Genomic DNA, 13,277 nt, shown 5'->3' on the forward strand with positions numbered 1-13,277 from the left:
TTATTTATATCTCTAATATCAAGGTTATTTAAAAAGCATATTTTCCTATGAACAGCTAGGTGATTTAGGCAATAAAGGCAGAAGTTATAAATCTATGATAGTAAGAATTTTCTATCAATTCGGCAACTGATGTTACATGAATATACTAGACTCGACCAAAATAAGAAATTGTTTACCTTTCTAGATAAAACACACAGGAATAAGAAAATGAACATCCCCTGGAAAGCATTGCTGACTGTGAAGAGGTAAGCTGTAACCACTGATGCGTGCACAACATGGAGAACCCCAAAGATCCAGGTGGTGCCAAGAAGGAACAGAAGAGCGAGGGCTCCTCTTGCACAAGACCTATCACATATTAGAAATGCGTCAGTGAAGAAAGCCACATATAGTTAACACATCTCCCAAATTACTCAAATTATGTGGGAGGTGAGTTTTCACTATAACCAAGAAACCTTTTACAAAGACCCAATAGAAATTCAAAACTGCTAAGTTGTGCTGCAGTTAAGTGGGACAGCCTTTAGGGTATGCTACTGAACCATGGCAGGGATGTGCTTCCAAAGTCAAATTACTAGTACCAAAACATGGAATTATGTTTAAGAGTAAGCAATTTCCTTAATCTTAAAATATTTTTGTCTGGTGTACTGCAGTGTGCATGCTTTGATTTCAAAGGTAATGTTGCAGGAATTCCTGAAGGTAAGACATATATCTGTTAGGAAGTATTTTCCCTAAGAAACTCTGAAAAGTATACCATGTGGACTGGGGTCAGCACATATCTATGACATCAAAGGAGGCTCTGCTTTCCTTTCAGGTTTAGAAGAAAAGAACGTGTAGGATATAAAATCAGGGTTTTGTTTTATTTTGTTTTGCTTTTGCAATACAAAAATATGTCAAGATAAATTCATTACAGAATACTGTTTTCTTAAAAATTAAAGAAAAAATACACACACCACTCTTAAATCTTTTCAGCAGAATGCCTGTGACTTTTGGCAAAACAATACTCTATCCTGCTCACTAAGGACACTGCCTTGGAAATGAAGCAACTAATGATTATTCTCTCATTCATTTTTAGTCGATTCATTCTTCGTTGCAGTAGATATTTTAGCAGTATACTTCAGAAAATGAATCATTTTCAACTTTATTAAAACCAGTACACTACATGAAACCATGACTGGTGAGGACTAAAAGAAAGTAATTGATCAAACATTTACTAAATCCCAACTATAAATCTTGTGCAAGGTATTGAAACTACAGGAGTGTTCCCAAGCAACACAAATAGTACGTTGTTTCCAGTGTTCCCTATAGCATAATTCAGCTCTTCCTGAACAAATCATTTTCAAGGTTTCAATAAATCAGTTTTAAAGCAGGGGGTGGGATGGAGGGGGTGGGTGTAAAGGAAAAGTCATGACAACATGTAAACTAGGAATAACAAAAAAGAAACAGTTATTAAGTTCTGAAAAACATTTTACAAAAGAAAATCACTAAGGCCTTCCTTGCCTTAAAATACAGTCATCATCTTTTCCCTTTCAAAGGGTGTATGTTTGAAAAAATTGCTTCTTACCACTTAATCTGTAGTAATTGTAGTCTTAATATACGTACTAAATGCTATTTTCCAATATGTCTTTTAAGTATGGTAAAGTACGAAATCATTTAAAAATAATTCCCAAAATTATCGAGTTACTACAGCTTTTAATTACTAAAAAAAAAAAAAAAAAAAGTGAACTTAAAGACACATTTACCTTATGTTCTCAAAGCAACTAACTTCTGGTTTCAACCCTGCAGTGTGACGAAAAACTTTGTATATAATAACTCCAAAAGCCAAGAGATTAACCTGGAAAAAGAATTAATTTCAAAGAAGATATAGTTTTCATTTTAAATTAGATACATATAAAGAAAATAAATAGTAAAGATTTCAGTAAGATAGGAACTAAAAATCATGGCATTTATATAGTTCTTTATAATATCACTGAATATTATCAGTACAAGTGGTAGTGAAAGCAACTTGTTTATGAAACTTCTTCAGATGTTATCATCATACCTAAAGATTGAAGAGTATCATCTGCTGCCACTAATACGATTAATATAAACATTAAGGTAAATTTTGGTTTGGAAAGGTGTATAAACACTAAAGAAATCGAATTTTTGTTCAGTAACTTATATACTGTTTCTTTGAAGAAACATATTAGTGACACTTCTGTCAACCCTTTAAAAATTTAGACTGGAAAAGAAAAATTGAAAGATTGAAAAGAAATAAGAAAACTCAACAAAGCACTCTCAATTTCTACTGTGAGGAAATGTTTGAATGTACTTTCTCTCATATGATTTATCTAGATTCTCTCCTAATACAAATGTTAATATTTCTTTTTTTTTTTATTTAACCTTGGATGCTTTCAAAATGTTAATCAATGAATTAAATGTCTGTTGTTAGGCAAATAAATGTTAATAAATACAGTCTATTATTTATAGTTTGTAAATGAGCTAAATAGAATCGAAGAGTTGTCAACATTTTTATTGTGACTGCATTATGAAAAGTTTCCTCTTATTTTCCTTTTTCTATAGTTTTGAGGACCTACAAGTCATATTTGCAGTGTTAGAAGGCTAAATGAGGGGTATATGTTAAATGTATATATATTCTAATATGAGCATATCAATAATTTAAAATATTAAATACTATAGAAATAGTTGGAAGGCTAATCCCTTATTAAATATATTTTATTAATTCAAGCAGATTTTTCCAAAGACCCTTTGAAATGACAACAGCAAGGTGCAACATTATAATTTTCAGCTAATTCTTCTACTAGCAGTTCAGAAGCTTACAGTTTTCAAACATTTCTTTTTTCTATATTCTAATGAGTTTTATGTATCTTCTCAAAATGAAATTTAGTATATTTTAGTATTACAAACAGCAGTATAAAATAATGGGCCTGAGAATTTCATGTTGTCACTTTTGTATGGAGGGGTCCTTGAGAGGAAATCTCAGAGGAATAAGGGATCTAGTCTCTTCTTCCTGTTTCCAAATGTCCATTACTTCTAATTATATGAGTAATTAATCCTAATTATAGTAGTGCTTCCATACTTTAGCAATTGCAGAGGTGAGATAAATAATATTTAAATTGATTTAGGTGATAGTTCCATCCTCTTTGTATGCTCAAATAATTAACTGAAATGACAATTAAATAATATTTAATTTTATAAGTAGTCTTTCATACTCACGAAACTGGAATACTTAGTATTTTCTAAGTTTCAATAGCTATAGCTTCTTTGTATAAATTTGGAAATAACTCTATTTAATTTTATAAATATATACACATATATTTATAAATAAGAGTTGTAAAATTTAGTCTAAATAATATATGCCTAACCATTATTGGTTTGAAAATTCTAAAATAATTTTTATGAGGTATTTATATTGATCTTGTTATCTCAACAAAGAGTTAGAAGATAAAGTAAATGATAAGAAAAACTGTTCTCTAGATCCACAAATTTACCACATAATAGTAATTTCCACATAAATAGTAATTTATTTAAGTTTCTTAAACTTCTGTTTTCAATAAAACTGACTTTGAAAAATAGTTGCTCATATTAATGGTGTCTCAGAAGTTCACATTCATTTTGGATAGGCTCTTCTACATCACATGCTGAACTAGTGAAGAAAGGAAATGGAACATTCCCTGAGGTGATCCAAATCTTGAAAGTACATTTTTTCCGTAAAAAATGGAAAATGTTTACATACTTATAAAACCCAGGTGCTGCTGGGCAAGTGGGAGACTAATTCTTATTCCATTAGCACATATTTTCCCAAATTTAGGAGAAAACAGATTAAAACATGTTTATCAAAAGGTGTTATAGTTTTATGTTATCCCAAAATCACAAACATACTGATTATATAATCCACATTCAGTGATAATAATACAAATATGTGGAACTTTTTATTTTCACTTATGCTAAGAATTTTTTAAAGGGCCTATAAAGTGTCTTGTGCAGTGGCAAGGGCTAGGTACCTATTAATGATTAAAACAGACATGGTCTTTTGTTCTCATAGATTCTATTGAGAAACAGATAGTAAACAAATAATCATACAATCGTTATAAATCTACAAACTGTGATAAATGCTATTAATTCTCACATTAGAACTGTTAGGAGAGACAAAATGAACATGTAAGATTAGAATGAATGTTTAGGAAGTACCTGTCTTGGGACTCAGCATTTAAACCCAGATTTAATCAGTTATAATACATGAGCAGATCAAATAATGAAGGGACAAAAAGTATTCTATGGAGAAAAACAGCAGAGGAAAATCCTCAAGGCTTGAGGAGCTAAGAAAGTGATATTCCTATATACAATTGATAAAGGTGGCTGAAGTATAGTAAACAAAGTGAAGAGTGGCATGACATGAGTTGGGTGAGGACAGGGACAATTATCACTTAGATTTTATTTGAAGTGCAAAGGTTTATTTACTCGTTTGTTCAATAATTATTCGTGTACTATAGGCCTTCTTCTTAAAGAACTTATAGTATGCTGGAGAAGATGACCAGAAAACAGGCAAGTGCAACAAGATTCAGAAAGCACTATGTAGTTGTTTACTTAGTGTCATGAAATAACCCAGGTGATTGCACCCTAAACAGGGATTTTTAAGCCAGTCTTGGATGACTAGTAGAAGCAAAGGAGGAAGACACAGAGAAATAAATGATTACTGTGGACATCAATCATTAGACCTATCTATATATTCTCACTTCCTAGGTGTTCAGATCCAATGGTTCATGCCACTCTTTGCTTTGTTTAGTATACTCCTGGCCTTTATCAATTGTTTATAGGAATGTCACTTTCTTAGCTCCTCAAACCTTCCTATGCTGTTTTTCTCCATAGAATATTTTTTGTCCCTTCATTATTTGATCTACTAATGCATTATAACTGATTAAATCCGGGTTTCAATGCTAAGTCCCAAGACAGGTACTTCCGAAACCTTCATTCTAATGTTACATGTCCATTTTGTCTGTCCTTAGGCTCAATCTAACTCTTTCATTTGGAAGTCTAATAGGCACTGTGAGTTAAAGAAAAGTCGGCTGGGCGCAGTGGCTCACGCCTGTAATCCCAGCACTTTGGGAGGCCAAGGCGGGCGAATCACGAGGTCAGGGGACCGAGATCATCCTAGCTAACATGGTGAAACCCCGTCTCTACTAAAATACAAAAAATTAGCCGGGCATGGTGGCGGGCGCCTGTAGTCCCAGCTACTTGAGAGGCTGAGGCAGGAGAATGGCGTGAACCCGGGAGGCTGAGCTTGCAGTGAGCCAAAATGGCAACACAGCACTCCAGCCTGGGTGACAGAGTGAGACTCCATCTCAAAAAATAAAATAAAATAAAATAAAAAAGAAAAGTCAAAAACCAAACTGCTGTTCTTCCCACAAATAACCTATCTTTTTCTGCAATCTTCCCCATCTCAAAAAAAGTTATCTTATTCTGTCATCAGTCAGTGAACTCTTTATTTCTACCTTCAAAACATATTCAGAATATGACCACCAACTACTTACCATTTCCACAGACACTATCCTGAAAAGGGCCACCATTATGCCTCCTCTGCAGTACTTCAGAAACCTCCTAATTGATCTCTCTTCTGCCGTCCTTACTTTCCTATAATCTATCTCATCACAGCACTCAAATTGATCTCTCTAAAATGTAAGCCACATCTTTTCCCTGTTCAGAATCCTCCAATGGCCTCCTATGTCATTCAGAGTTAAAGTAAAAGATCGCACAGTGGGTTTTAAGGTCTGAAATTCAGAGGTGACTATGTGCTAGCAGGCCTCACTCTCGGTGCCTCCTCGGCCTTGGCGTCCACTCTGGCGGCGCTTGAGGAGCCCTTCAGCCCGCCGTGGCACCGTGGGAGCCCCTCTCTGGGCTGGCTGAGGCGGGAGCTTGTGGGGAGGTGTGGAGCCAGAGGTGGCAGAACCCGGGGCTTGCGAGTGGCGCTCGCAGGGCAGTGCAAGTTCTGGCAGGCGCCTGCTCAGCGGGCTCCCGCACATGGAGCGGCGTGCCGGCGCCGCTGGCCCAGGACAGTGAGGGGCTTGGCACCTGGGCCAGCAACTGCAGAGGTTGCACCGGGTTCCCCAGAAGTGCCGGCCCCCCGGTGCTGCACTCAAATTCTCGCCTGGTTTAGCTGGCTCCCCGGGGGGCAGCGCTTGGGACCTGCAGCCTGCCATGTCTGAGCTCCTTCGCTGCTATGGGCTCCTGCGTGGCCTGAGCCTCCTCAAGGGGCGCAGCCCCCTGCTCCGTGGCGCCCGGTCCCATTCACCGCTGGAGGGCTGAGGAGTGCAGGCCTGGCTCGGGAGTGGCGGGCAGCTCCACCTGCAGCCCCAGTGCAGGATCCACCAGGTGAAACCAGCTGGGCTCCTGACCCGGATGGAGCCTTGGAGAACTTTTCCATCTAGCACTCTGTCTAGCTCAAGGATTGTAAACGCACCAACCAGCACTCTGTGTCTAGCTCAAGGATTGTAAGCACACCAATCAGTACTCTGTTAAAAAGGACCAATCAGTTCTCTGTAAAATAGAACAATCAGCTATCTGTAAAATGGACCAATCAGCAGGATGTGGGTGGGGTCAGATAAGGGAATAAAAGCAGGCAGCGGGGCCAGTAAGCAGCAACCCTGTCTGGTCCCCTTCTACTCCGTGGAAGCTTTGTTCTTTCGCTCTTTGCAATAAATTTTGCTGCTGCTCACTCTTTGGGTCCACGCTGCCTTTATGAGCTGTAAGACTCCCCATGAAAGTCTGCAGCTTCACGCTTGTCAGACCACGAACCCACCAGAAGGAAGAAGCCCCAGACACATCTGAATGTCTGAAGGAACTAACTCCGGACACACCATCTTTAAGAACTGTAACACTCACTGCGAGGGTCCCTGGCTTCATTCTTTAAGTCAGCAAGACAAAGAACCCATCAATTCTGGACACAAAATGATTTGATCTCTGCTATACCTCCTCCCCCAAGCAGTACTTCCCTGTCTTTTGACCACTTCACTCCACTCACAGTGAGTTCGCCATAGTTTTTCCAGTACCCCATGCACCATGCCATAGGGTAGCTGAATTTGGGCACTAAGATATTCCCATGGCTCATTCCCTCACCACTCTGTTTAAATGCCATCTTGCCTACCTACTCGGTGCCATGTACTTCTATTAAAAAACCAAAAATCAAATGATAAAATCAGATCTAAGTTTAATTTCAGGGAAATGTAGAGAATGACAAGTATTCTTTACTGTTTTGCACAATGCGAACTTTGTATGCCAACGTGTTCTTCCCTTGCCTTGGTCATTAAAAAACTGACACTCTCCTTGACCAAGCTCGAGCCAGGTTCCTGTGAGCCCTCTTCACAACTAGGTAAGCCTTGACCTTGGGCTTCAGTGTCTGATCTTGTGGAGTCCAATTTTAGTAAAATTCCTGATAAGTCAGTTTAGAGAGAATCTCTTCACTACTGAAAACTGATCATTCGCAGTACCTAGTCAAATTCTTCAACTCACATCCTTGATATTTGGTCACCCTGACTTGCCATTCAGTAGGAATCCTGTTAAGTCAGTTTAGCAAGAATTCCCCTTACCCATGTTGTCCCTTCTCAGTAATTATTCCATTACCCTTAACTGGCACCTTGGCTATAAATCCCCTGATTTCAGCGTTGGGCCAATCTACCTCCCTTGACGTAGTTTTGACACCTATCACAACAGTCCTGAATAAAGTCTCCCATGCCATTTAACAACAGTCCGTAACAACTTTTTTCTTTAACTTTGTTTCAGAATAATAACTTTTACCAGAAAAATACTTACCTAAATTATTTAGAATATGTTTCTCTTTCATTACTCAAAATTTCCTGAATTATACGATCCAAAGTCATATTACAATATTCAGCAAAGTTGTTGTAAATTAAGAAAAATACAAGTTTTCCCAGTTACCCCCCGTTGCCCAGTTACCCCCAATGTCATATTAAAATATCCAGCAAATTTGAGGTAACTGGCAAAACTCATATTTACTCCTTTATATTGTCTGTGCCCTCTCTTTATCCATAAATATATAAGCTACTTTAAATCCTTTTTCTAACAGTGTCAAAGCTATAAATAAAGAATCAGTATCACCTAAAGACATCTAAAGGCACATGAGTTTATGTACTTAGAGGTGGAAATAAAGCTTACACGGTATGGAAAAAGATCTTTGGGGAATTTTATAAAATAAATATGAAGCGTTTGAGGTGAGGTTAAAAAAAAAAGGATACCTCAAAAAAAGATGATAAAGAATTAGAAAGCATTTCTAATAATAAAAAATAGTTTTCAGTTAACCTGGAGGTAATGACTTGCAGAATAGATGATAAAAGTCTGCATTTTGGGTTGAGCAGCTAGAAAGATACTATCAACTTTGGGAGGCCGAGGCAGGCAGATCAGGGGGTCAAGAGATCGAGACCATCTTGGCTAACACAGTGAAACCCCGTCTCTACTAAAAAAACACAAAAAATTAGCCAGGCGCGGTAGCGGGCGCCTGTAGTCCCAGCTACTCGGGAGGCTGAGGCAGGAGAATGGTGTGAACCCAGGGGGCAGAGCTTGCAGTGAGCAGAGACCGCGTGCCACCGCACTCCAGCCTGGGCAACAGAGCAAGACTCCCTCTCAAAACAAACAAACAAACAAACAAACAAAAAACAAACAAACAAACAAAAACATACTATCAGCACTGTTTACATAACAGTGTCTAACATCATGATAGCAGACTTGGGTAATACTTCAAAATGTAAGAAAAATCACTGGTATTCTTCTGAATTAAGAAAATAGTGCTTTTCAAATGAGATGCACTTTTACTCCTTAGTGAATACCTGTGTGTGCTTATTTAATTCACTGTGGTCCCTTTATTAATCTCTAAATGTTAGCACCACAAAAGCACCAGGGATAACTAATGATTTATAAATGAACATTCCTTCATTATCACTTTTGTCTCTTTTTTTTTTAACGATTTTAGATTGTCAACTTGGGTTCCATGATATTTTGATAGAAATAAACAGGGCAAGGACTTTAGATGGCAAGTATAAGAACTTTGAAATTCAATGCTGCACTTCAGAATACAGAAGAGAATAAAAATAGCTGTGAAGAAAAAAAACATCACTCAAAGTCATGAACACTTAACCCTTGAGATAAAGCGATATTTTAAATTTAAAGTCATTTTTATTTCATCTTAAGTGATATTTATCTATAAAGAGACCTGTTTCTTAACTTCAGATACATGCAGCTCATATATTTCATGTATTTCAAAGCTTAGCACATACATTTTGTTGTTCGACAGTATGTTAAAATTTTTTAAGTGTCTTTATAAAAAAAAAAGAAATTTAAGTAGATGAGTTGGTGAAAGAATGACAACGAATTCTGAAGGATTTAGACCTACAGGTACATTCAACCCAAAGGCTTCAAAATCAGACTTCAAAATGAAGCATCCCAATCAGTCATTTTTCCTTTCTTAGTTTTTTTCTCAATAATTGATGAAGCCATCTATATGCTGATGTTAGATCTCATCGAAAAAAATTAAAATATTTCTCTTACGGCACTTTTAGACCCATGCTTAAATTTTTCATATATATATCCAACAGAATCTGGTTCATTTAAGGATGTGTCATAATTACAACGTCTTTGTTCTTTCAAATAGTTTTATTACCTTCAAGTCAACTGGCCTATGACAGACCTGCTTTTGCCATGTACAACGGATAGGTTTCTATTCACTGGCCTACTGAATAGTTATATACAACAGCTGTTCATTCTCAATCATTATACCACTGCAGAAATCACTATGTATGTATGTATGCACTTATTTTGAGACAGGGTCTTTGCTCTGTTGCCCAGGCTGGAGTGCAGCAGTGCAATCATAGTCCACTGCAGCTTCAACCTCCTGGGCTCAAGCAATCCTCCTACCTCAGCCTCCTAAGTAGCTGTGACCACAGGTGTGCACCACCATACCTGGCTAATTTTTTGGATTTTTAAGTAGAGATGGGGTTTTGCCCTATTGCCCAAGCTGGTCTCAAACTTCTGGGCTCAAGCGATCTGTCCACCTAGGTCTCCCAAAGTGCTGGGAATACAGGCGTGAACCACCATGCTTGGACCTATGTAGTCATTAATTTAAGCATCAAAAATTTAAATTATGCTCTATTAATTGTCCATGAGTTAAGTTGGAATCAAAGTAGTACAGGTTTTGTCTTCTGTCTGATTTACTTTTTTTTCTTAACCATTTCCCAATTGAGATTACCATATTAAGTGCCTTAGTTACAATGCTTATCACAGAGTATCAGAAAATTGGGTGATGTAAAGCAGAATAATGCCCCCCTCTCCAAAAAAATATCCACACCCTGATTCCCAGAACCTGTGAATATGGCAAAAGGGATATTATAGATATAATTAATGTTATAAACTTTAAGATAGGGAGGTGATCCTGAATTACCTGGTTGAACCCAATATAATCACATGAGCCTTTGAGGCAGAGGAAATTTGGTGGGAGAGATATGGCAAAAGTGAAGTGGAGGCAGAGAAATTTAAGCAGGAAAAGACACCAACAGCTGTTGCTGGCTTTAAAGATGAATGACATCATGAGTCGGGGAAGGTGGGAGGCCTCTGCAGATTGAGTAGGAGCCCCGTCTCACAGTCAGCAGGGAAATGGGGCCTTAGTCCCACAACTGCATGGAACTCAATTTGGCCAACAACCTGAATAAAAATGGAAATGAATTCTTCCCCACTCCCTCCAGAGACACTGATATCTTGATTTTAGCCCAGTGAGACTCTAAGCAGAAAAAACCGCTGCGCCATGCTATACCCAGACTTCTAACCTACAGAACTGTGAGATAATATGTTTGTGTTGTCTTAGGCCACTGAATTATGGTAATTTGTTATAGCAGCAATAGAAAACTAATATAGGGAGAAATACACGCACATGTACATGTATATGTGTGTAGGTATGATACGGTTTGGCTCTGTGCCCCCACCTAAATCTCATGTTGAATTGTAATCTCTAGTGTTGGAGGAGGGGTCTGGTATAGGTGATTGAATCTTGGGGGCGGACTTTCCCCTTTGCTGTTCTTGTGATAGAGTTCTCATGAGATCTGGTTGGCTGAAAGTGTGTAGCACCTCTCCCTTCACTATTTTTCTCTCTCTGATCACCATGTGAAGACGTACTTGCTTCTCCTTCACTTTATGATTGAAAGTTTCCCAGCCATGCTTCCTGTACAGCCTGAGGAACTGGGAGTTACTCAAATCTCTTTTCTTCATAAATTACCCAGTCTCAGGTAGTTCTTTGTAGTGGTGTGAGAATGGGCTAAATACAATGTGTATATGTATATAAATGAAATACCCTATAATTATAGTTTTAATTATCTTTAAAGTAGTATTTATTTTAAACTTGATTTTAAATCTTAAAAGGTTTAACTTAATATTAAATTGTGTAAGATTTAAAATCCAGTTTAAAATAAATACTAATTTATAGTACCTACCATATTTCTTCTGTAAAATTCTTAACTTTATATGTCCTTCACATAGGATTGCCAGATGTTGTAAATAAAAATATAGGATACCAGTATCTTGGTTCCAAATATTAATATTAATTCCACACAATATTTGGGATCATATTTACACTTAAAAATTAATTCATTGTTTATCTAAAATTTAACACACTTGGCATCTGGCATATCAACCCTAACTTCATAGCTTTCAAGTTTTGTTCACATCTGATCTTTTTATAACGTGAGGACATAAACTTCTTAGTGGAAAACCCCAGGAATGTCACCCTCTTCACACAGGTTGATCTATAATTGTTTGAAAGAGACCTCAAAGGAAGAGGGGCTGAATTTTTAGATGTTCCAACTATTGTGGAAACTGAATATATGTGTATATGTTAAAACTGATAAAGTGTCCTAAAAGTATGTAGTCTATGAAAGGGCACATAAAGGGACTGAACCCAGAAAATGATACATTTGGGCTTGGCAGAACTCTTTCTCCTTGGAAACTCCTTGGTACATATGGTACAGTTGTGTATGAAAGCAGTGGATTGAGCCAGTACTTGATAAACACCTTTTGTTAGTAAAATAATGGTTAGAAATAAAATGTATAATGCACAGGTATAAAATGGTATTAGTACATTTGTGAAAATTCACAGCAAGTATGATACCAGTGTTTGGTCACCTATTGTCAGATTTGTAAGAAAGATAGAATAACTTTCAGCCCCACATACAGCTACATGACACTGTTAGGAGGCGTCTCTCTGCTAACACCATGAGCCTCATCATGTTCAGCACTCACTAGGGTGAGGATTTAGCACACTTGGGAATATCTACAGAGCTAAAAGATATTTCTCTGCTGAGGTTACCAACACTCAGCTCAGCAGAAAGCAGACCTCAGAGAAATGGGAGTGCAGTCTATAATTATGTGAAAAAAAAATTAAGTAATCTAAAACACATTGAAACATCTGAAACCATAATAAATATATTCAGGTAGGCTCTTTATATCACAAAAGGAGAAAAATTTTAATAGATCACTCTGGGATAGTAACAGTATCATAAAAATGCAGTGAACTCTTGAGATTTATACTTTGGTAAACAGCAATGTTGTCCTACCAGGCATTGACTGCAGAGGAACCCAATTAGATGAATAATCGCTCTGAGATGATGTGGCATTCTGCATGTACTTAAAAACTACTGTTATACTGAAACTCAAGTAAATGATCACCTCCACACCCCCCAAATTAAATTTTTGAGTGCTGATATTAATTGAGTATTTTCTATGTGCCAGACATTGTTCCAAGTCTGTTTTATTTATGAATTTATTTAACCCTCTCACCAACTTTCCAGGATAAGCATTCTTTGCCTTAATATTATCACCATTACCATTATTATTTCTGTTGTTGCTCTTATTATTGTATTTGTCTCACATTTATGGCAACAGAGGCAGAAAGAGGTCAAATAACTTGCCCAAGGTAATACAATTAGGGGGTAACAGAGCCAACATTCATATCTAGTAGACAAGTTATAGAGTTTATGCTCCTGAGCACTTTACAAAGCTACCAAACTACATATGAAGGAACAATAAAGAGAAGCTAAACTGACATCTACAATTTTAAGAATTTAATTATACAAACATTTATTTACATGTGTAGCTAACAATTACTGCCTTTGAGAAATAGTTAAAGGAGAGGAACAACATATTAGTAAGCATTAATATAGTTAGCAATTTTGCATTAGTGTTCATTCAAATTAGTCATGATACCAGTGATGAAGCCCTTGTTAATAGCCAAC

At 37.1% G+C, this 13,277-nt stretch overlaps 1 protein-coding gene across 1 annotated transcript in view; it reads right to left on the bottom strand.

Moving 5' to 3' along the window:
• ADGRL4 (adhesion G protein-coupled receptor L4) overlaps positions 1-13,277 on the bottom strand; it is a 114,978-nt gene that overhangs the window by 766 nt on the left and 100,935 nt on the right. Inside the window, exons 13-14 of the mRNA XM_003892108.3 lie at positions 1,737-1,828; positions 177-345 (exon numbers count right to left, since the gene is read on the bottom strand). Of these exons, the coding sequence (XP_003892157.1) occupies positions 177-345; positions 1,737-1,828 (261 nt within the window). The remainder of the gene's footprint in view (positions 1-176; positions 346-1,736; positions 1,829-13,277) is intronic.

Source organism: Papio anubis, chromosome 1, assembly GCF_008728515.1.
Source record: "Papio anubis isolate 15944 chromosome 1, Panubis1.0, whole genome shotgun sequence".
NCBI classification, from domain to species: Eukaryota; Metazoa; Chordata; class Mammalia; order Primates; family Cercopithecidae; genus Papio; species Papio anubis.